Genomic DNA, 25,132 nt, shown 5'->3' with positions numbered 1-25,132 from the left:
CATGACTGTGCTAGAGTATGTGGTAATGCTAAGGAACAGCCTTAGTTATCTTTACTTATTAAATTATTTTTTTTCTTTGTTGTCTGCATTTGCTCCCTCACCCACTGAGGTTTTCACGATTTCTTTCCATATAACCCTTGCCCATGCCTCATGGTCACTGCCTTGTGAGCCCTGGTCCTATCCTCTGAGCAGAGAGTCTGTGACCTTTGCTGAAAACACTTGTTTTTGTGGGATTTTTATTTTGTTTTGGTTCCCCCCTCTAATGTTAAGCTTAAAGTCCTCACCCCCAAGCAGAATTTTACAATTGGAAATTGCCTTGAGTTTCCCACATTCTTTTTTGTATTTCATGTATCTTTTAGGCTACTTGCATTCCCATCTGTTTCGTGTTGGGTCAGCTCAGATTCTAAAATATACTAAGAAAAAAGCAGCCTTAGATAATCTCATTTAAAAAGGGAAAAAACTATCCTGTAATATCCACATATTCTACTTTGTTACTGACTTGCTAAAGACATGTAGAGGAAAATGTTATGGGTGAATTGTTTCTAAGCTTGACTAAATTATTTGATTAGCTGGAAATTATTTCTCCACCCTCTCCATCTTCTCGGTAGAGCTGCCTTTTAGCACCTGGCCTATAAAATGCTCCCTGGCCTTCAGTCCTTATCGGTGGAGCGTTATAGTATTTGAAGGTCATGTGGAGCTCTCCCTGGAATGACACTTTGCAGTCCACGTGAAGCAGCTTTCTCTTTTCCTGCGCAGGATTTGCCAGGCTGTCGTTGCTGCTTCCAATTGTTCTACTGTTACATTCATCAGCATTACTTTGAAATAATCTTTAAATATCCTCTCTTTTTTCATTGATATCCTTGAAACACAGATATCCTTTCACTTTTAATGTTGTCTTCCACTGTTTATCTGTGGTCTGCCTTTTGCTGGCTGGTGGAAGGTTGCCTTTATGCCTCTATGGCCTCACTGATATGGGAGATGATATCTCTACTTATTGCAATAAATAGTCACAAAGAACTAAGAAGAGTCTGGTAATAACGCCCACATCTCTTCCATAATATGCGCACTTACTTAGCTTTAGTTATTACCAGAATGTTTTTTTTTCCACCTAATTTTGTCTTCTGTTCATGTTTTTATTAGCATAGAAAAGTTGGTGTTAATCTATACTAATAAAAGGGTAATATGCTAATTAGACCAGGAGACCTTCCGGGACACCTTCCAGATGTCCTTCCGAACAAAGCCTAATGGCGGGGCCAAGGTAGAAGTGGTTAGGGGTGATCAGGCTAGGAGGGGAGGGCAGTTGGGGTGATCAGGCCGGCAGTGGGGGGCAGTTGGGGCGATCAGGCCAGCAGGGGGGGCAGTTAAGGGCAAGCAGGCCGGTGAGGGGGACAGTTGGGGGTGAACAGGTTGGCAGGCAGAATGGCTAGGGGCAATTAGGCAGGCAGGTAGGTGAGTGGTTAGGAGCCAGCGGTCCGGATTGCGAGAGGGCAGTCAGACATCCCCTGAGGGGTCCCAGATTGGAGATGGTGCAGGCCGGGCTGAGGGACACCCTCCTCCCCCCCCCCCCCCGCCCCCGTGCACGAATTTATTTCATGCACCCGACCACAGTATGTATATAAAAGTCTTACGAAAAGGCAAAAAATTTGCCCATAGGAAATAAATAAAACCATTATATCCAGTACTATTCCAAAATTAAGTTAAAAGATATTAATGTTTATATTTTGTGTGTGATATCGACAAATATTCTGTTAGAACCCATATGATGGCAGACACTATAAATCAATAGTAACTTCGTGAACTGGGGTGATGTCATAAAATTGTAATTTGTCAACTTGTATTCAGTCAGCACCTCAAATGAAACTTCTGGCCAACAGTTAAACATCTATTCTGGGTTCCAGATCTTGAAGTATGTTACATTTAGTATGTGAGAGAGTTGCACACTGGCGGGCAAAAACTTATCTGTTTGTATTAATGTGGGTCTAAGGCATATTGGTAAATTGTAATAATGAGATTCCAAACTAATAGACGGCATGACAGGGGACTTTTGAATGATGGGTTCAAATGTATCAGAGAAGATGGAAAGACTCTTGGTCTTCATTAGTGAATCCTTTTCTTCATTTCACCTCTGAAAATGTGTTGAGGACTTTGATTTCTCAGAAAGAACAGAGGAGCACAGATTTGCAATGGAAAAGGCAAAAAATGTGACTTGTCAGGAGCAATAAAAGTAAATGGATAAAAACTTGGTGAAAATTTTGGATGCTGATAACTACTACCTTTGAAGCCCGATGACTTTGTGAAACAAGAACCAGGTATAGCCAGTTGTGGTGAGGAAGCTGGACTCCAGCTCAGGAAAGAACAGCCTTACTAATGGATCAGTGAGTGCAAATCCCAGGAGGACTGTGGGAAACTGAGGGAGAGGGAGGGATCTCAGGATGAGTTAGGGAGGCAATCTCCAATTACTGGTCTGAACCTATGGAAATGATTGAGCAGGGGATGAGGTGGAGGTGAGGGGGTAGCAGTGGCAGTGAGAGAGGAAGTGAAATTTTACTGGGGAAGGAATGGTATACCACAGCAGGGCCTGAAGCGTGTTAGAGGTGATTCTAAAGGAGAGGTCATGACCCAGAGGCCCATGCTGGACAGTTGTCTAAGCCACTAGTTCAGTAAGGAACTGGAAAATTCCACCTGTACCTAGTGTTAGTGTCATGTATGGTCTATCTTCTGGCAAATATTTGAATAGCTTGGTTGAATAGACATCTCAGGTAAGGTGCTCAATATATAGTAGGCATCCAACAAAGAGTTTAAAATTTGTTTTAGAGATTGAGTTGACCTGATGGAACCAGGGAATGCATCTTAACAAACTGTATGCCAGTGCTTGTTTGTGACTTAATATTAGATACAGTCTGATTTGAAATCAGCCCTTTCTTCTGTATTTTTCTACTCCCTGACAAGGAAGTCTGCTTTCAAACTAAACACCCAAGAGTTACAGATGCATAGAACAATTACTTATCAATGACCTTTTAGGGCTTTCTGATGACTGATTTCTTTACTGTCTACTTTTCATGTCCCTGGTATTATTCCTTTATAATTTTTGTGCAAGTAAGTAAATAAAAAAACATGTTAGAAATTGTTGTTTTAGAGGCAGCAATGATTAATTGAACAGTCCCCAAGCATCGGTTATGGCAAGACCTTTGCTGAATCTGGGGATACTATATGAAAGACACCTGCCCCAAGGAACACAGGATTTAGGGGTAGAGAGACAAGTGTGAATATCAGCACAGGATGTGGTGAGGGCTGTGGAGAGACAGAAGAAGGGAGCAAATGTCTTTCTTTATTCCAGCCCCCATGAAGAAAGGTACCAAGTTATGAAATTAAATAATGCCAACTGGGACACAGATCCACCTGGAGAGCCCAAGCTTGGAATGCAAAGTAGCTGCTGGTGTCTAATCTCCAGGTAGCTCTCTAACTGACCAGAGCAAGAAATGGAAAGAGTTTGGAGATGAACTGGAACGTACTGATACCAAAATTGTAGGGTGTTGAGTCCAAGTTCTTGTCTTGAATGAAATTGTGGACAAAAACAATTAATGGAACCAAAAGTTTATTGGGAGAGGCCAGTCCTGGAAAATGTGCAGCTGGGGTTCCAGGAGCAGGTCAGTGTCCAGAGCTTCCTTTCCATATTACAGTTGGGAATAGTTTAGTGTCCAAGCTAATTAAAGTCTAATAGTCCATGTGTGGAGGCCCTCATGGCCATAAGCCACATGGGCACAGGGATGCGTTCCCCCATAACAGGAATGTCAGGTATCCATTGTGCTTTGTGTGTGTGTGGGGGGGGGGGGGGGGAGAGAAAAGAGGAAGCAAGTGTGCTTTTAATTTAAGGGGTGGAGACAGCCTTGCTAGCTCCTGATTGGTTATCTGCAAACTGCCCATCTTAGCAATATCCATACATTTTAAAGCTTATGTCTCCTACACACACCCAGTTAATAACTTAGTAACTTCACCTAGTTGGGCTCCTGGTTCTATTTCCTGGCCCCGATGGTCCCAATTCCTGACTACATATAGCTTCCCTCCATCTTCTCAGTACAGCGTGTCAGGTGGATGCAATTGCTGGTGATCGATAAACCGCAGTATGGTTCATTAAGCAGTGCCTCAGTGCAGTTGCTGGGCCTTGCCCATGGTGTTCTTGATGTAGAAAGCCTGGACATTCTGCTAGTTCTTTCTGAGCGATGACACCAGGAAATTGACAGCTAAGTGAATGTTGTACACAAGCTCATCGTCTGTCATTTTCACGTGGCCAGCCGCCACTGCTTGATGCAGCGCCTTCTTCATCTGGAACGTGATCATGGATTTTCTTCCATCGAGTTGGCCACCACGTTCCTCTTGTGAGTCAGCAAGGATGAGAACATGCCAAGGTTATTCAGATCCGGGCCCAGGAATTCATGGGATCTGATTGATTAGAGACGCTGAAGCCAAAAAGACATCATACTTCTTGGCTAGCTTCTTGACCAGTTTCTTATTCTTATTGACTTTCTTCAGCACCTCAATGTCCATGTGGGGATATCCATGGCCTGGCCCCCTCACAGTGCTGCTGCTCCCCTGGAACACATACAGAGAATTTGGGGGTGGGGAATGGACCTAAGCCAGATAGTGCCCGAGAAGTGTTTGTCCTTCTGAGGTTCATAGTTCTTCAAGCTGATCTGCAGTCCCCAGTGTCCAAAAACTTCCAGAACTTGTGCTGGTTCCCGTGCAGGACCAACCTCATAGAGGGTGTCCCGGGAAACTCTGCTGCTCATGGTTCCTTGTGCCCCCCAAACCAGAAAAGAGTGTGATAGATAATTGAAGTGCATATGCAAACACAATCGCTTATGCTCTGAACCAGTGTTCCAAGATCTTGACCTTTTATGTCAAAGCCCCACTGCAGACACTTTCATCCTTTGTTTTGGAAGAAGACTTGACATTCAGATCCCTTGGTTCCCATTTGGCTACTGTTGTCCCCAACTGAAGAGGAAGAACGGCCTCATGAGAGAGATTTGGGGAACAAAGAGGATCTCACTTCTACCCAGAACTAGAGCTCTCCAGTAGGACAGACCTATGTCTGGTGGCCAGTGATAGCCCATAATTTCCCCTTTATGCACCCTGTGTCTACATAAAAATGGGAAGGGAGTGTTTCCTACTTAACTGCCAACCGACTCTCCCATATGCCTTTCTGTCTTGTACTTTGCCTTATTTCTTGCTACTAGACTTGGGTGGTGCTCACTGCCTATATCCCTATTTTGTTCTCATATAAATTGGTTTTGCCATAATTTCCTGTAAGAGGGATAATGCCAAGTTATCAAAGCTATCTCCCAACAGGGTCACTAATGGGCTGCTTCTGTCAGTTTCGCTTAGGCAATGTTGCGTTTTTAAGAGAATTATCAGTTCATTTGCTCATTGTTTTGCTGTGAGTCAAAATTGGGTGGACCCTTTGAAAGACTATTAAGTGCCATACAGATGTGAAGTGAGTTTTATTTTTAAAAAGAAAGCTGAAAGCAATAACGAATATGTTTTATTGTTCCCTCTAAATCAAAGGGGTAATGTACACAAAAAGTAAAAGTAAGTTTACTTGAAGTATGAAAATTAACAATATAGTTTTAAAACTATAGCAATTGGGGGGGGAGAGAAGAGACGTGGAATCCTTTCCCGGGTCTCTGAAGGCTGCCGGGGTGTGAGGAGAGGCCAGTGTGACACTGCTTTCCAATCAGCTTCTGACTCCCTCCAGGCTTTGTCAGCACTCTTTCTTCCTGGTTGTCAGAGCCACTTGTAATAATTACTGCTTTCAGCTAAACAATAGTAGGCATTCACTTCCAAGGGGGAAAAATGACTTGGGTCATTCATAGGCTGCAGCTCTTCCTAGTCATTCAAATTCAGTGTATTCTGATGGACAGGGCTATTACAGAGTATTAATAGCGGCACCGTACCTTTATGGCAGTGATTACTTCTTTAATATCCCTGCCAAAATGAAAAAGAAAAATCTACACATCAGAAATTCATGCTGTGTTTTTTTTCCAGCATAAAGGTAATATAGATGAAAAAGCAGAGTGAATTTTTAAGATATTTAAAAAATTTTAAACATCTTCAAAACAGTTAAAAAAAAAAACACCCCACACCTGGTATATTGAAGTTATACTCCAGTGTGAAAAACCACATCTTAGAAAATGCATCGGAAAAGGTTTCTATGCATTTTAAAGAGGTATGGTATGATGGTTAAATGTATTTTTCTCCAGATAAGTGCAGTGGTCCTTTAAAAACATTAATTATAGCCTGTCAACAGGATCACTCATGTTTTTGTTTTGTGAGATACAGATCAGAGAGATTGGAGCACCTAATGCAAAAAAATAAATTCTCCCCTTTCTAGGCTGTTTGGTATAATAAGATGACCACTGAAGAAGAAATGCGGACTCTAATCTTGGATCTACCATCACTTTGCTGGTGACTTTGGGAAAATTTAACCCTAGAGCCTCATTATCTCACTTAGAAAATGATGGGATCTGTTTAACTCTCTAGGGTCCAATATCATTCTAAAGTGTACATGTCAATAAATATGACTTTATTTAAAATATACTTGGTCCTTATGGTTGATGATAAGTCATGATCTGAGTAAGAAAAAAATATTTTTTCACATTAAAACCAGAACAAAACAAAACAACATCAACCTTCTTTTTCGGTCTTCATCTCCCAACCCAGTAACTTTTTCCCTGCATTGGAAATACATGCATGATGAGGAGCATGAAAGAAACTATCTCTTTAAGAAAGGATTTTTTAGGAAAAGAACAAAACCAAGTCTTAGCATCAAAGGACTTCAAGAAAGCAGACTGTGGGTCACAGAAATGGCTCTGGATGAGGCAGAAGACAGACTGGCTATGAAGTGTAGCAACAGGCCTCTTGATAGAGTGGATACATACAACAAGCAGAGGCTGGGCCAGATGGCTCAAAGAGATGTCCTAGCTCCAAATAATTTCCTTGAGATGGTTGTAGGAAGAGGTATGGATGACAAAGGAGCATTAAGGAAAATACACATTTTCAGATGCACTGGCCAAAAGGGGAAGCTTAGAGAGAACTTCTTCCTCTTATATGGATGGATAAAAGCAAATGATAAAAGACGTTGGCAAGGCAGGGGTTTTTCAATGACGTTTTTATTATTTCTCATTGTAGTATAAGTTAAATATGGATATAGCATTGGAATAAGTCCCAGTTTTGATGAAAGGCTGTAAAACTAAACTAAAATAAACAAAGAAGTAGGTCAAGAGTCACTAGGAAAGCATGTCTGTTCTTTCAGTAAGGCTTTCTGGAGTGTTGCCCACGGAATTAAAAAGTGCTTTTTAGAAGTGCATTAGGTGTTGTTTTCTGAGAACTCCTAGAGCAGCAGTTTTCAAAGTGTGGTCCAGGAACACCTAGGGGTCTCAAGACCCTTTCAGGGGTCTAGGAGATCAAAACGATTTTCATAGCAACACCAAGGCATTGTTGGCCCTTCTCACTCTCATTCTCTCATAAGAATACAGTGGAGTTTGGCAGAGGCTACATGACATGCAATATGGCAAAAGATTGAATGCAGAAGCAGATGGGAGAATCCAGATGTCTTCTATTAAACCAGACATTAAAGACAGTTTCAAAAATGTGAAACAATGCTACTCACCTCACTGTATATATTTTTTGTATGGAAAAATGTAGATTTAAAAAATGTTAAGATGTTTGTTATTACTAAATAAATTGGTATGCAATTTTTCCATTTTAATATCTAATACATATTAATGGATGTAACCTATATAAGCCAAAGCTTTTTGGGGTTACTTTAAATTTTTTAAGTGTGGAGTCCTTGTAAGGTTCAAGAATGGCTGTCCTGGGGGATAAATAAATCTGAACCTTTGAAGAGGGCACAGGTGACTTTATTAATCGGTGGGAGGGAAGTTACATGGAGTTAGCAGTTTAAATCAGATGTTAGCAAAGATGCTAACGTAAGTGCCCTCTTTATGGTTACTTATGAGGCACTTCAGGAGGAATTCTCACTTGATAACAAGCAAAGCAGTCCAGATTATTGGTCTCTTCCCACTTTATCGATGGGAAAAGTTAGGATGAGAGAAGTTAAGTGATTTTCCCAAATCACAGAGATGGTTAAGTAGAGCTGGAGCCATTTGGTACTTAGGACTCCCAGCCCCATGTTTCCATGTTCTTTCGCTGACTCTGTTGGTACTAAGATGACTCATTAACTGGATTGTTTTCATCCAGTAGAGCACAGTGTATTGCCTGGCAACCTCCACCTCCTTGTGAAGAGCATTTTGTGTCAGACCAGTTTGCTATTCTCTGTGACAAAAGAAATAACAGGCATTACTAATACTTTGAATAATATCGGTTCATGCGAAATTCACTGATCAGGTGAAAAATATCACAGGAAAAGTAGGAGAAAATATACCTGGGGAAAAATATAGGGGCAAAAAGCCCCACAATGTATATTTTTTACCATTGATATTTTTAAAGAGAGTGGAAGGGGTGAGGAGGGGGAGAGAGAGAGAGAGAGAGAGAGAGAGAGAGAGAGAGAGAGAGAGAGAAATCGATGTGAGAGACACACACCATTGATTGGTTGCCGGGAATGGAACCTGCAACCGAGCTATGTGCTCTTGGCCGTGAGTGGAACCCATGACCCTTCTGTCTGTGCTGATGTTCTAACCAGCAGGCAACACTGTGTAGGGATAGAGCCTTATTTTTAAATAAACACAGCATGGGATCCTGCTAACAAGATGAAAAAGAAAGGACATTTCCTGAATTAGGGTCTATAAAGTTAGTATTTGCTGGTGACAGTGCCCATGGAGAAGGGGCAAAGTGACAATACTGTAATGTGTTGGATTGCTAGTTGCACAAGATCATGACTCTTGCAGTTACCTAGGAATCAACTTCTTTTACAGGACGGTGTCTAGTTTTGTCAGTAGTTGTCAAAGATGAGAAATGAGAGTGTTTGAAAAGTGGCCATGGGATTAGCACATAGGATTCTGGAGCAGGAGCGAGGGAGAGAGAATGAGCACAATCTTTGGCCAGTAAGTCAGGTGGGGGTGATTGGTAGTTGCCTGAGGTACAGACTGTGTTTCTTCGATTTCAGCACCATGTGTTGGCTTGGATCTTTTGGAAATATAAAATATTTCTGCTCTGTACTTCATTATGTGTAGCAGATGTTGCTTTATGTTCTTGAACCCAATTTGCAGAATGAACGTGGTATCATATTACATACTTCTAAACACAGAGGAGAGAAAACTAGTTAACTGGCCTCTTACCAGGACAGTTTTAAAAAGGGCCAGCCTTTTAGCCATTGCCTGCCTGGAGTTCAAAAGTAGAATATATTCTGAAAAGAAAAGAAGTGACATGACATGTTTATCGATGAAAATAGTAATTAAAGAATGTTCAGGTACATTTTTAGAGAAAATATAAAATGCATGGCATGCTGACTATGGAGGATCTTCTTATCTGCTCCCTACTCTGCATCCTCTATTATTTTTTTTTAAATGTTCCCTTGTAACATTTACCAATGATTTAAAAAAATCAATCTTTCCATGATGCAGTATCTTCTTCAGGTTTTCACAGCAAACCTATTCAGCTTTTGAATAGGTCCAAATATCGAGTGGATTCATCAGCACTAAGCGATTAGATTTTTGCTTTGTGTCTGTTGTGAAAGCAGGGCTTGATATAGAAGGTGTATTTACGTAACAATGCTGTTGCTCAATGCCCTTGCATTTTTCTGCACATACTATCTTAATGGAAATTTACTGGAAAGTTCTTGCCAGAATAAACACATTCTTTCAGGAATGAAAGACTTAATGTAGTTTAAGTTCAACTGCACCTCCTTCCTGTGAGCAGGTAAACCAAATTATTTGGCATTAGTCATTATACTTCACACATTCCACAGTGCTTGTCATAGTCTTCCATGTGCTGATGGTTGTAGAAGATAGGAATAAGGTTAGACAATCTTATGTTACATTGAAAGATAAAACAAAAGCAAGGATAGGGCCTCTATCGGACATGAACTAAACCCAAAATGAATGTGGCAGACATTATGTAAATTACCTTTAGCTAACCCGATGGAGCAGAATTAAGGAATATGAGCTGATGATCACAGAAATTTAAAAACAATTATTTGTTTTAAAGAGAGAGAGAGCTTTCTCATTCACATTTTCATTCAAGAAGCAGTGTGAACTCTCAAATGAGAACAGTGACTTTATCGAGGCCACTTGGGTGAGAGAAGGGGGAAGAGGCTGGGATACAGGGATGTAAACAGGATCATTGGGGCAGGGAGGGAGGAAGTGGTCCTTGAATTAAGGGATGGGGGAGGCAAACAATGGACAATGGAGACTGGAGGAAAGAGATTCACAGAAAACATGCCCAGACTTCCTCCTGTTGGCCCTCCTCCTAACACTCGTCCATCTCCACCCTCCATGGCTTCTGAGCCGAGATTATAGTGATTGTTCACTCATTAATGCAACCAGTGCATAATCAAGGCAGAGAGAACCATCTTTCAAGGAATAAAACTAGACTTTAGCGTATTACATTTAAGTAGTCAGTTATATCGCATTTATTTGCATCAATAGGCAATTAAATTCTTTGATTTTTTCTAAGAAACCATTCAAATTTAATGGGTGTGTAGCTTTGACTAGAGTTTAGTGACCCCTCTCTCCCTTATGTAGTATTAAATCTGACTATTTAAAATAATTATAGGAAAGGCCAGTTTAAATGTAAAAATGTTCACATGCTATTAAAGAATTTCATTTTATTGTATTTCTTTTTATTTTCTGTATGTGCAGTAAGTAAAACCAGTCTAGCAAAGTATTACTTCCTAACATCTTCTTGGGAGATAAAAGAACAATATGAAAATTAGAATAACAAAACACCAGTTTACCAATTATTGTCCCCACTCAAATTGTACTTTTTAAAAATTATTGAATATAAAGGACAGGCACCATAAATTATAATTTTCCTTTTTAAGTAATTAGGCTTTGTCCCTTTATCTCAATATAAATAGAATGAAACAAGAATTTAAAATTTCTGTTATATGTGGATTTTTATTATAAGGTCCTTTAATTAAATTTTAGTAGAAGGTGGCATGTGAATTATAAAGAAAAATATAGTTAACTTAAAGTCATAAAAATACCTTCACTTATTCAATTTATCCTTTTATCCATAGATGATATTAGAAATAAATGTTTAAGTGGTAACCCTAGATATTCATTCAGAATCGCCCATAAGTTAATTTTTCCAAAAAATGAAGTTTCACCACTTTGAAAAGTACATATCAGTAATGGGTACAAAAAAGTTGCTTTCTAGCCCAGCCAGTGTGGTTCAGTAGTTGAGCATTGACTTATGAACCAGGAGGTCATGGTTCAATTCCTGGTCAGGGCACATGCCCGTGCTTCTGGCTCAATCCCCAATAGGACTGAGTGTGCAGGAGGCAGGCCATCAATGATTCTCTCTCATAATTGATGTTTCTATCTCTCTCTCTCCTCCACTCTCTGAAATCAATAAAACCATATTTTTAAAAAAGGTTGCTTTGTATAGAAAAATGAACTTAATATGTCATTCTTCTATTTATGTTTTGGTTCTAAAATAAAATGTAAATTCAAATAGTACCTAATTAATTGATTTCAGATATTTGCTACATAAAGGTGGACCAAGTTTGGTTGACAGATATAAATGACAAACATGAAATACTGTGTACAAATTCAATTCCAATTTAATTAACTAATAGCCTCTAATAAATATTTAACCTGTTGTTTTCTAAGAACAAAGTTTCAGGTATAAAGAAGTCAAAATCATTTAAGTGAAATGGAAATGGAAAAATTATTTCTTACATTGCTATTTGTTCTTCACCATACTTTTTGGGGGAGGTAAAGAATGAAAAAGTTCCTTCTACAAGCATATTATAATTAGTAGCATCTCAAGATAAATAGTTTCAAAATATGTATCTCCGGTTTTATTAAGGAGTTTCCAAATTTTCAGCTCAGTGCTATGCTATGGTATTTTAGAAACGGTACTACTTCCTCATGCACTAAAATGAACCATGTTTTCTTTTGAATTTATAGTCGCAGATATGGCCAGTACACTATGAACCAAGAAACCTCCAAAGCGAAGGAGAAGCCTCCATTTGATCGATCGAGTTCCCAGGATTCTGTGGATGAACTATCTATGGAGGACTATTGGAATGAAATAGACAATATCAAGAAATCTAGTGAGAACACACAAGATCAAGAGGTGGTGGTTGTCAAAGAGCCTGATGGTAATAACAAACTACGTAAAACTTGTTTGGTTTGTATATGCATTTATGGTAGAATACATGGGAAGGAAGGGGAGGACAACAATAAATCATTAAAGAGAGGGCAACCCAAGAAACATAATGCAGGTTGCCTTTCCACTTGAGAATTACCATCTGTGACAGATTTATGGATGCAGCTGCCAAATTCAAGTGGCATCAGTAAATTCCTTTCCGCTTATAAGGCCACAATCTTGTTGGCTGAGCTCACCATGTCATAGAATTTTAATGTTAGACTTGATCTCTGGAATCATTTAACCTCCCTTTGAATTCCTTCTGTGGTATCCTAGCCAAATGGTCACATGGCTTCTAGTGAGGGTAGATGCTCATGGAAAGCTCACTGCCTTGCAGTGTAATAATATTGCTTTTCCTCCAGTCAGTCAGCTTGAGTTGTTTTGATGTTCTCTATTTCATTGATTACAATCTGCTCTACTCCCTTTAACTCACATGCTATAGTTTTGCATTTTGAAAGAGTAGAACAAGTCTATTCTATTTTTACATGATAGCCTTTCCAATGTTGGAAGATAGTTATTTTGTTACTCGCCAAGTCTTTTCTAGAAGGAAAAGAGATTCATGTGAATTATTCCTTGTGGGAGGTTTTTACTCCCCTCACCCCTTGAGTTTCACACTATTCTTAGAAATATGTTTTTATTAACTTTATAGAGAGAAGAAGAGAGAGGGAGAGAGAGAAACATCCGTGTGAGAAACATCAATTGGTTGCCTCTGTACACACCCCCATAGGGGACCGAACCATCAACCTGGGCATGTGCCCTGACTGGGAATCGAACCTGCGACCTTTTGGTTCAGGGGACGACACACCATACTACATCTTTTAATCTTTTAAATTCAAGCAGTCATTAAGTTTTTTTTTTTAAAATATATTTTTTATTGATTTCTTACAGAGAGGAAGGGAGAGAGATAGAGAGTTAGAAACATCGATGAGAGAGAAAATCGATCAGCTGCCTCCTGCACACCCCCTACTGGGGATGTGCCTGCAACCAAGGTACGTGCCCTTGACTGGAATCGAACCTGGGACCTTTCAGTCCGCAAGCTGATGCTCTATCCACTGAGCCAAACCAGTTTCGGCAGTCATTAAGTTTTAATGTCCAATTTTGACATCTATTATATAGTTTTCTTTCTATGCCTTGGGCCATCCATAAATTTGTAAGTATGCCTTTGGTATATAAGTTGATATAAATGCCAAAAAAGTAAGAGCCACAGTCAGTACCTCATGACCCACTAATAGTGATCTTCTTTTCAATGGAAGACTTCTTCACGAAATGACTGAGCATTGATTTGTTTAAGCAGAGAAATCTAACTTAAAAGGTCTTTCTCCTTTGTTATAGTATTGCTTGAAAAATTTGCCAATAATATTTTAAAAAGAAAAATTGGAGATTTTTCTTTATATTTCTTAGATTTGTAAAATAAAATTATAATCCATTCATTCTTTTGTTTGGGTTTTCTTTCATTTTTTTTTCTCACTTTACCAGTAAAGTCAGACTTATTTGTGATAACAGTATCAAAACCTTTCTGTCTCAGTGGACACAGCACAACAGTGACCTGCTGAATAAGGAGAAAACATTCTACAGGAAACAGCATTCAGGCCTGACACATTCCCATGTGTCATTAGCTATTTCACATTTTTTTTTTTTACAGTGAGAGAATTCTTTTTTTAAAATTTATCTTTATTATTAAAAGTATTACAGATGTCCCCTTTTTTCCTCCCATTGACCTCCTCCACCCGACCTCCAGGCCCCCCCATACCTCCCACAGGCCTTCACTGCACTATTGTCTGTGTCTATGGGTTATGCTTAGATGCATATACATTTTTTATTAATCTCTTCCCTTCCACTCCTTCCCAGCCTCCCTCTGAAATTCATCAGTCTGTTCCATGCTTCCATGTCTCTGGATCTATTTTGTTCATCAGTTTATTTTGTTCCTTAGATTCTACATCTTTTTCCAAGATGAAAATAAATTCATAGATAGTTGTTCATTATGTGATTAACAAGAAAAACTAGGAATGTTTTTACATGTCCATGCCTTTTCTTTGACTTTAAATTGAGTTTTACCTCTATTTTTTAGTGGAACAAATGATTCGATATCGTAATATTGTTTATCATGGCAGTATCAGCTTTTCCCCTGGCAATTTGGTTTTATACACCTTCCTGAGTTCTACCTTAACAGCATTAATAAGAATGGCTGAATTTATGTCAGTAGTAAAGAGTTTTTGTTGCCGGGCATGCAAAATGTCTGGCATTACATTATGTTTCTTGAAGCCAAGGTTATTAATACTTGATTTCTACCCTCAAGGAGTTTGCATAGTGTAGAAGGATAGACAGGCAAAACTAGTCAGTGCTACATCATGTCATACAAGCTATAATGGAGCCCTGCAAAGCTCGTCCCATATAACATTCTCACATTTGCTCAGGAGGCAGCCAGGACAGCTGTGCTGTAGGTTACAGATGAGAAAAAGAAGTCAGCGTGAGGCTAAGTGACTGGTCCAAAGTGATGTGGCTCTTGAGGTGCAGACATAGGTATGGATTCAGGTCTTTTGTGTCCCAAGTAGTAGGCTTTCACTTTCCTCTATACACTTGGTGGTTGGTGTGAATCTGTTCTGTTTTTCTGTCATTTTTATTAGCTCTCAGACAATATTTGCTTTACCGTTTACATCCTGTGTTTAGTGGTTTAAGTTGATCTAGTTGTATAATTTGTTGCCTATAAGGTATTTTTGTTTGTTTGTTTCTTCTTAAAATAGGTGTGTATGTTTTTTTTTTAATTTGTAGAAAACATGAGTCTGATGTGCTGACTAGGGGAATTAAAAAATTAATTTGAAATGGATTGGTCCCTGCTGTCCAGATGCTCTTTATTTCTTCGTCACACTCCCTGTCAGCAACAGTGAACAGAGAAAACAAACCTTCCCATCAATTAGCATTGACCTCGGGGTTGGGGCTGAATTTAAGCCAAGAAGCAGGGCTTTAATGGATATCCCCAGTATTGACTTCCTTCTATACCTTGATGGAAATAAGTTATATTTTCATTGCTTGCTCATCTCTGGAAAGGGAACAGTATTATCTTCCCACAGTTAATCTGCAGAGAAGTTATAGAGGTTAATTACATGTGAAGCCATTTAAATTTTTTAATTGAGTATGTATGAAATGCATCTAAAACTTGGTATCTTTGTAGCTGGAGTCTATGGCATTTGTCCAAGTTCCAGATAATGATTGTTAGCACTGTGGTTCGGTTGCAATAGAAGAGTTTCAGTAAGCTTAAAAAATGTACAAGCTCTCATATTTTGGGATCTTAAATGTTGTTTTTCTCTGTCTCAGAGGGCGAACTGGAAGAAGAGTGGCTGAAGGAGGCTGGTTTGTCTAATCTCTTTGGAGAGTCCGCTGGAGATCCCCAAGAAAGCATGGTGTTTCTATCAACGTTAACCCGGACCCAGGCAGCAGCTGTTCAGAAACGGGTAGAGACCGTCTCCCAGACCTTAAGGAAAAAGAACAAGCAGTACCACATTCCTGACGTCAGAGACATATTTGCTCAGCAGGCCGAGTCCAAAGAAAAAGTAGGTGTTGTTGGTTTTTTTTTGTTGTTGTTGTTTTGTTTTTATGTTAAAGCAAAGGAATAACTGCTTAGAATCATCTAGACCTTTCCAGTTTAATTTAAATCATGGAAAACAGAATGAGCACATTACATACCAGGCACTGGAGCTCTGTGCTGGCAGGGATCAAGAGGGACTTGATCCCTGTCCTCCTAGGAGTGAATGCTGACGGGGCAGAAAATTAAACAAGTTACAATTCGGTCTGATCATCCTTGTGCGAGGTGTCCTTGGAGCATTAGGAGTGGCCCTACACCCCCGCCCACACCAGGCCACGTGACTGCTAATTGTTACTTACAGAAAAGTAGGAGGTAGGGGATTCTCCCTTATCTATTAACTCTTGTAGGAATGTTTGCTCTTTCTTAGACTCATTTGGTGATGATTGGAAGTGAGACGTGAGGGAGCTAACTGCAGTGGAATTAGAAAGCAGGGACCCCGAAACATGGAATAATGTCCCTTTTGTATCTAGCACTTAGCACGGTGCCCAGCACAGGGAAGATCTGATTAAAAATTTGTTAAGGTGATGAATTTATTAGTGGAAGCTGTTGGAGTCTGGTAGAAGCTGTGGGACTCGTGAATGAAAAGATGTCAGGGAAGACATGGTAAAGTAGGAGACCTATATTGCCTAGAGCGGTGCTACTCAAAACAGCCAGTTGGTGGACTATGTAGAAAATAATATCCGTTCCTTCATCAGGAAAGTCTTAGTACCCCCTTCTCCCCCTCGCCCCCCCAAAAAAAAGGTCACTGAACTAAATGATGCCTATTCTCAATGACACTGAATCGCTCTGGTCTAGAAAACCCAGTGGGGCAGTTGGAATGAGCACAAACAAAAGGCATCGTGAACAATGATTGCAGTGATAATAACAGCAATAATAATTGCTGCCACTACTGAACGCTCACTGTGCTGACTACTTTCCTTGCCTTAACTAATTGATCCTTATAGCAGTCTTTTGGATAAACTTACCGTTTTCCTTCTATGGCTGAGGCTCATAAACTTTAAGTAACTTGCTCAATGTCCCGTAGATAGTAAACCCAAATTTGTTTGACTCTAGTATGTGTTTTTAACCACTATGCTTCCTGCTTTTATCTGGGTTTCCATACATTCTTCTGATAGTAAGTAATCAGAACGTGAGACTATTTACACTATAAATAAAAATTAACAAAAATTTCATGATTCTTTATAGAAATGAGGGAATGAAAAGGCTTATATTTAAGGTAGTTTTCTGTCAAGTAGAGGTGTTTTTTTGCTTTTGGTAGACATTTCATTCTTCTAAGAAATCTTTGATAGTTGCAGATTTCTTCTCCATTTACATGGTCAATTGTGAGGCAAATCCAGTCCTTTTTTTAAAAAATTTTTAAAAATATTTTTGTTGATATCAGAGAGGAAGGGAGAAGGAGAGAGAGATAGAAACATCAATGATGAGACGGAATCATTGATGAGCTGCCTCCTCCTGCACGCCCCACACTGGGGATTGAGCTCACAACCAGGCATGTGCCCTGCCTGGGAATCAAACCCTGACCTCCTGGCTCATAGGTAGACATTCAACCACTGAGCCATGCCAGCCGGGCAAATCCAGTCCATTTTACAGTTTTGGGGTCACTGGATTGTTCCAGGCAGGAGTCTTGGAGCTGAGGCAGTCAAGCACTTGCTTACCCCCACTGGTTATTTGGGACATCCACTGGAATTGAAGAACATAACTAGGTTTCCAGCTCTTAGAAAAATAAATGGTTAGGAACTATAGTATTACCAAAAAAGAGTAAGAGGAAGTCAAAGAGGAGGGGGGCAGAGAGCTGAGCCTGAGCAAAATACATACTGTGGGATTCATGCCAGTTTCCAAGAGGCTGTTGCTACTCGGTGCTAGAAGCAGGATTTTTCAGCAAATCCCCGGTAATGCCTAAACGACATGGTTTGAGTTCAAGGTAATTGGTAGATTGTATCATCTGATGGAGTCATGTAATTTAAAATAACATTAACTTGCTTACACTGCATGCCTTTAATTGAAACTGCCGCCCATTAGAGCCATATCCTCCACCCCTCAAGCAAACGTGAGCCAGCCATCTTCACCCCAGTTCCTCTGTTCTCAAATAAGTCCATGTTCAGCTCTTCCATTTTAAATGCTTCCTCATGAAGCCCTTGCTGACACCAGGAAACATAATACAGAAATGAGTACCATCTGCTCTGTCATCTTCAATTGCTGAGGAAAACAATTCCGACCACATGCTCTAAAGTGTGTGTTCGTATGTACGATTAGGATCACTCACTGTGTTCACTGTGCTGTGGAGGGCTTGTGGGCAGAGGGAGGGGGGTGGTATTGCCCAGTCCCGAGGGGGACTGGAGTGGGCCATGACCCTGTCCCACGTCTGGGATTTGGTAGCCGCCATACACTCTCCCGGGTGCCCCAGCCTCTAAGTCCTGCAGGAACGGTGACTATGCACCTGACCCAGTGTTTCTAGACTCTTCTTTAGCCTGCAGGGAGGGAGGATCCTTGGCTCAAAGCTTGAGGAGAAATGTATGGTGAGGGCGACCCCAAAGGCCACCTTCTTTTGTGTAGAAATGAAAATCCGATCGAATGATTATTTAAAAAATAATTCATTCAATTAGACGTCTGTGTGTGATTGATGGACCCCTCTTCCTGCTTCCTGAGCTCGTTCTGGAGCCCGCCGTGGGAAGGAGGAAGCTGCCTGGCCACACTCACTGGTGAGGAGGGTCAGCAGGTTTGACTGTGTCCCTAAGCCCTTGGAGGGCTGCATTCCTCAGATATCACTGCCCCAACCCCTTGAAAAAAGGGGTTCCTTTGAATATCTGTGCTCTTAATGCCCATTTGGTAATTTAGTTTTAATTTATCTCACATTTATCGCTAGCTTTTTTTAAATTAGAAGATTTTTATTACCCACCTGTCACCTTGTAATTTTCTTTTATAATAATAGCCTTATTGAGATATAGTGCACATACCATCCCATTCATCCATTTAAAGTCTACAATTCAGTGCTTTTAAGTATATTCACATATTTGCAGCCATCACCACCATCAATTTTAGTACATTTCCATCATTCCCCAAAGAAAGCCTATAACCTTTAGCAGTCTTTCCTTATATTTCCCTCTTTGCCCCTAGGCAACCACTTATCTGTTTTCTGTCTCTCTGGTTTACTTTTTCTGGGTATTTCATAGAAATGGAATCATATAATATATGGCCTTTATGGCTGGTAACTTTCACAATGTTTCAAGGTTCATCTATGCTGTAGCATGCATCGGTACTTTATCGAATAATATCCCATCGTGTGAATAGACCATTTCGTTTGTGTACTCATCAACTGATGGATATCACTGGCTTTTTGATTTGTTTGTCTTTTCCCCTCAACTAAACAATGGCCTCCTTGGTAGCAGGGACATTCTTGACATTCTTCATGTTCCCCATGATGCTTAGTATTGTGTCTTACAAGTTGTGGGTAATCAAATATTTATTGATTATAACCATAGTACATTTTTCCCTGTGATTGCTATAATTCTGAATACATTTCTTATTTCTAAAGGTTAGTAATGGAATTATTTACAATACCATTTTTCTGGTTGTGAGTTGGAGATGACTAAATGGCCCATTTTCTATCTTTAGGCTCCAGATGGCACTGAATCACAGTCAGCCAGAACAAATGAAAACAAATACCAAGGAAAAGATGGTATGTTGGACCTGTTCTCTTGTATTTTCCCATTTATTAGTATAACAAACAGAGACAGCCTTTTAAAACATTCACTTTCAATTCTAGTAAGAAAATTTTAGTAAATTAGTGATAGAAAGTACCCAAGTAGTTAGTAACAGAAGGCTGAGCACATAGTGAGCCTTTGATGATGATGATGGTGATGATGATGATTGGTTAATGTTTGTGTGTTTATCTGTTCTAACATCTCTATACTTAGTCACTTTCCCTGAAAGCTTACCGTGTTCCAGGTACTGTATGGAGATGTTTACCTAATTTAATACACTCAAGAACTCTATGCAGTAGGTATTGTTTTTAACCCATTTTACAGATGAGAGAACTGGTAAAGTCACTTTCCCAAAGCTATACAGCTAACAAATGGAGCAGTGAATTTGAAGTCTTGTTTTCAAATCATAAGTTCTTAATTCATGAATGGATGACTTTTCATAAAGTTTAGAAAATATTTTAAAAATATTTAAGATATTTTGGACAATTGATTATAATTCTCCTTTATAATTTTCCTCTTTTATATCTGTTATTTGAAAAGTAGATTAGAAATTCAAGGTATGGATGAACATAAATATTAAGACTTTATTAGTACTTATCAAGAAAGAATTTACAGCCCTGACCAGTTTGGCTCAGTGGATAAAGTGTCGGTCTGCGGACTCAACGGTCCCGGGTTTGATTCCGGTCCAGGGCATGTACCTTGTTTGCGGGCACATACCCAGTAGGGAGTGTGCAGGAGGCAGCTGATCGATGTTTCTCTCTCATCGATGTTTCTAACTCTCTATCCCTCTCCCTTCCTCTCTGTTAAAAATCAATAAAATATATTTAAAAAAAAGAAAGAATTTACAGCTATTTCATTTATTTACAAAAAAGGGGAAAATGTTCTAGATTAAAGTAATGGGCTTAAGCTTAAAAATTTGATTTTTAATGTGTTGTTATTTAAAAACTTAACAAAGTTTCATTTATGTTCTTAAGACCTGGGGCCTGAAATGTCCATGCCATTAGTAATGTTGTGTTTGGATTGGAAATAGTTGGGCAGGAGTATCAGGTAGACTGTGGAAGACTGGGAAGGGTTCCCAAATGTCCTGTAAAAATCAGGAGTTAGTCCAAGATTATATGAGGCATTTTGAAATCTTGGAGCATCCAGAGTCTGTATTTTTTCATTCTTCCATACTTTTCTGAGAACTCTTCTGCACCCCGGCTGCAGAAACATGTATGCACACAAACATGTCTATAGATTTATATCTATAAAAGCACTTGCTTTTACTATAGTGTGGAGGTTTCTTTAGTTGCATGTTTTTTGTTGTTGTTTTTTTGTTTGTTTGTTTTTTAATCAGAATGAAATTACTAGATGTTTCCCCAAGTCTACATACCAGCAAACATTGAAATGGCAAGCAAACTGGAATCCCCAGTGCTGGCCGGCTAGAGAGCTTGGTCATGAAGAGAGACAGATGAACCTTTGTGCCAATGTCAATATGCTTTAGGTTTTGGGCAACAGTGACTGGCGATCGCTAAGTGAACACTGAGGAAAATATTGTCTTTTCTTGATGTTTTCCTCCCTTGCCAGAGATGGTGATGTAGGCTATGTACACAGAAGTCCTGGAAGACAAGTTCATTATAGGCTCACTTTCCAGCCTGGCTTGCAGCAGGCGGGTGAAGTGTGGCAAACTTGCTGCCTGATTTACATCTGCGTTTGCTGGAATGTTAGGAAGTGGGCAGAGAGCCTCCAATCAGAATAACAAGAGACCGGGTGTAATGCCATCCAAGTCATTGAGTCCTTACTACTGCACCTGTTCTGGGCAGTGCCATGCTCTTTGGCTGGCCAGCGCATTAGCCAGTGTTATGTTATGCAAACATTGAAAGGTTCTAGATGAAATGCATGGAAAACATAGTCTAGAGTTCGAACGTGGAGCTCTTTCTGCTTGAAATCTGAAGGCATGTATGACACAGACTATTGTAAATGTTTTCCCTACACTTGGGCTTTTATAAAAACATGTTCAATCAAAGCTACTTATTCTAAATGAGTAAGTTATAAAGTGGTAATGTTGCAAGGGTTGTCACATTTCAAATTAATCTACTGCTAAGTATCCATCTTAACGTTTCATGAAATTCTACAACTCTATGTATATGAAAGACCCAGTGTTTAATACATGCATTTAGATATACTCATAATGCCCTAATAATTTTTAAACTTTCATATTAATATGTAGATTTTCTTACTTTCATTTTTTATTTCCATAGAGGAAGGAAAATTCTTTTTAAAAATAAAGGCACTTGGGATATTTTGGACAATTAAAAAACTTCAAGGAGTTTTGTAAAATGCTTGCAACCCAGTGCAATTGACCACTTTAAAATCAAAGGAGAATAGATTAAAGAAATTATAGTATTTACACTTGAGGACTTTAAGAGCCAGAGATTTATCTCAGCATTCTCTTAACTTCAAAAAAAATATTTTATTGATTTCAGAGAGGAAGAGAGAGAGAGAGAGAGAGAGAGAGAGAGAGAGAGAGAGAGAGAGAGAGAGAGAGATAGGTGGAGGGGGGAGGGGGGAGAGAATCACTGATCGGCTGCCTCCAGCATGCCCCACACTGGGGATCGAGCTCACAACCCCAGCATGTGCCATGCCTGGGAATTGAACTGTAATCTCCTGGTTCATAGGTCAATGCTCAACCACTGAACCATGCTGGCTAGGCTTAACTTTTCTTTTTGAGAATAGATAATTGATGTTTGTGTGCATATACACATTTATATATATACAGATGTGTGTGTGTGTGTGTGTGTGTGTGTGTATCAGATACTTTTGTCAACCAATTAATTATTCATTTCTTGTAGCGGCATCCTTACATTACCCCTGAAACTGTTTTTCCTACTATCTCCCCTGAATTGATTTACCATTTTAACCTTTATGTTTTTATGTATGGTGTTTTTTTTTTGGTTTTTTTTGCCATGTTTTAGAGGAAATTTATGTTTTAACTGTATTATAACTTAATTATAAAATTTCTACCAGTTTTGAATTTGGTACAGGTGATTTCATGGTTGGGAGGTGGTATTTATTGTAATTCTAACCTGGGGTGTTGAAAAGAAAAGGGAATAGTTTTAAAATTCTTGCCCATAAACAGTCACATTCTGGAAAGGCAGCTTCTAATTTAAGAAAATGGCTAATCTTTTTCCTCTTAAAATGGTTTCCTAAGAAACCAACCTATATATTCACAGCAAAACATAAAGCAGTCTAAACCAGTGGGAAAATAAAATTGGGCTTTGACATTTAACTCACGTTCAAAATTAATTGAATGAAGATCTGGTTATTCAAATTAAAAAAAAAATTGTCACAGGCTATTGAAAAGCATCAAATGTGGCATAGATGACAGCAGATAAGTACTATCATGGAGCTTCACATTTATTTTTATTTTTGGAATTGACATAGGTAAAAATGTTTAGTTACTTTCTTAGCTGTGAGAGGCCACCTGGACTAGGTATATAATTTGCGGGGCCCAGTGCAAACTGAAAATGAAGGGCTTCTTGTTCAAATTTCAAGAGCAAGAACATCAATCCCAGCGCAGGGCCCTTCTGAGCGTGGGGTCCTGTGTGAGGGCTCAGGTCACATGACCACGAAGCCAGCCAGCTTGTTGAGTGGGAGTGAATCAGACTAGATGTACATTTATTCTTCATTTTCTTTTGAGTAAAACCAATTTTTAAAAAACATTTAAATGACTATAAATATATTTTCCGGAAGGTAGAATACCTTTAATAAAATGTACATATGACATATTTATTACATTTTAACATTAACTTTAACTTTTATCACCTTGTTGTATTAGCATGTAATATGTAAATGTACTGTGTAAGTTTGTTTTATAACTCAGTTCTGCTCTCCATGAATTAAAGGTCTGCAATGAGAAAATAAAAGCAATCCTGTCATTGGTTCTAGGGTTTTTAAAACGTGAGTTGCATTAAAACCAAAAACTTACAAAATAATAAAATTTAGAAATATTTTCTCCAAAGTTTAAACCTGGTGTTTTCAGTAAAGAGTCTTTAAAATATTGGTTTTTTTCCCTGTAGAATTAACAGCAGACAAACAAAAATGTTAAGCTTATTATACTCTGAAATGTTGATGTAAATGACTAGAAGTTATTTGACTAGGTTTATAGTTGTAGGACCTTTAAGTCTTTCATAGAATCAGATGCAAAAACCTATTGATTCCTGTACCAGGAGCCTCTAGGCCTGACTCCCACAGCGATAAGTTTTTGGCAGTATTTCTTGTTTTGAAATTTTTACTATGATAGGTAGGTAACATTCCAGAATGAAAAAATGCAGGGTGTGGAAATGGTCTTATTCCAGGAATCTGTTCTACTGTGAGGAAATTAAATAGCATCTTGCTAGTTCTAAGACAGATTACAACTAACCTCAATAAAACAACGATGAAGTCAATTAAACTTTTAAAATCTTTTTAAAAAATATTTTATTTTTTTATTGATTAAGGTATTACATATGTGTCCTTATTCCCCTATTGCCCCCCCCCACCCCCACCCCACTCCCATTCATGCCCTCACCCCCCTGGTGTCTGTGTCTATTGGTTATGCTTATATGCATGCATACAAGTCCTTTGGTTGATCTCTCCCCCTTATCCCCACCCTCCCCTACCTTCCCACTGAGGTTTGAGCATCTGATCGATGCTTCTCTGTCTCTGGATCTGTTTTTGTTCATCAGTTGTGTTATTCATTATAATCCACAAATGAGTGAGATCATGTGATATTTATCTTTCTCTGACTGACTTATTTCACTTAGTATAATGTTCTCCAGCTCCATCCATGCTGTTGCAAATGGTAGGAATTCTTTCCTTTTTACAGCAGCGTAGTATTCCATTGTGTAGATGTACCATAGTTTTCTAATCCACTCATCTGCTGATGGACACTTAGGCTGTTTCCAAATCTTAGCTATGGTAAATTGTGCTGCTATGAACATATGGGTGCATATATCCTTTTTGATTGATGTTTCTAGTTTCTTGGGATATATTCCTAGAAGTGGGATCACTGGGTCAAATGGGAGCTCCATTTTTAGTTTTTTGAGGGAACTCCATACTGTTCTCCACAGTGGCTGCACCAGTCTGCATTCCTACCAGCAGTGCACCAGGGTTCCTTTTTCTCCGCATCCTCGCCAGCACTTGTCATTTGTTGATTTGTTGATGATAGCCATTCTGACAGGTGTGAGATGGTACCGTATTGTTGTTTTGATTTGCATCTCTCGGATGATTAGTGACTTTGAACATGTTTTCATATGTCTCTTGGCTTTCTGAATGTCCTCTTTCGAAAAGTATGTATTTAGGTCTGTTGCCTATTTTTTGATTGGGTTCCATTAAATTTTTGTGAGGTTTTTCATTCAGAATTTGAGATTGTTCAGCAATGTTTTGGAAGTGAACTCAGGCTACAAATTGGGACTTCAAAGAAAGATTTCACAACTAAACTGTGGATTTTTGGCCACCCCATTTCTCCTTTTGCCCGCCTCCCCCCCCCGCCCCCCGCAAA

At 39.2% G+C, this 25,132-nt stretch overlaps 1 protein-coding gene and 1 pseudogene across 2 annotated transcripts in view; one reads left to right on the top strand and one right to left on the bottom strand.

Moving 5' to 3' along the window:
- The window catches only part of ARHGAP18 (Rho GTPase activating protein 18), a 125,108-nt gene that overhangs the window by 52,597 nt on the left and 47,379 nt on the right, over nucleotides 1-25,132 (top strand). The window contains exons 2-4 of the mRNA XM_079780406.1: nucleotides 12,090-12,283; nucleotides 15,643-15,878; nucleotides 19,523-19,586. Of these exons, the coding sequence (XP_079636532.1) occupies nucleotides 12,090-12,283; nucleotides 15,643-15,878; nucleotides 19,523-19,586 (494 nt within the window). The remainder of the gene's footprint in view (nucleotides 1-12,089; nucleotides 12,284-15,642; nucleotides 15,879-19,522; nucleotides 19,587-25,132) is intronic.
- On the bottom strand, nucleotides 1,339-12,083 carry LOC307105023 (large ribosomal subunit protein uL1-like; annotated as a pseudogene). Its single transcript has one exon. The product of its transcript is annotated as a large ribosomal subunit protein uL1-like (transcript).

This window comes from Cnephaeus nilssonii (assembly GCF_951640355.1).
Source record: "Cnephaeus nilssonii genome assembly, chromosome: 9".
Taxonomy (NCBI): Eukaryota; Metazoa; Chordata; class Mammalia; order Chiroptera; family Vespertilionidae; genus Cnephaeus; species Cnephaeus nilssonii.
This window is presented reverse-complemented; position numbering and strand designations above follow the sequence as displayed.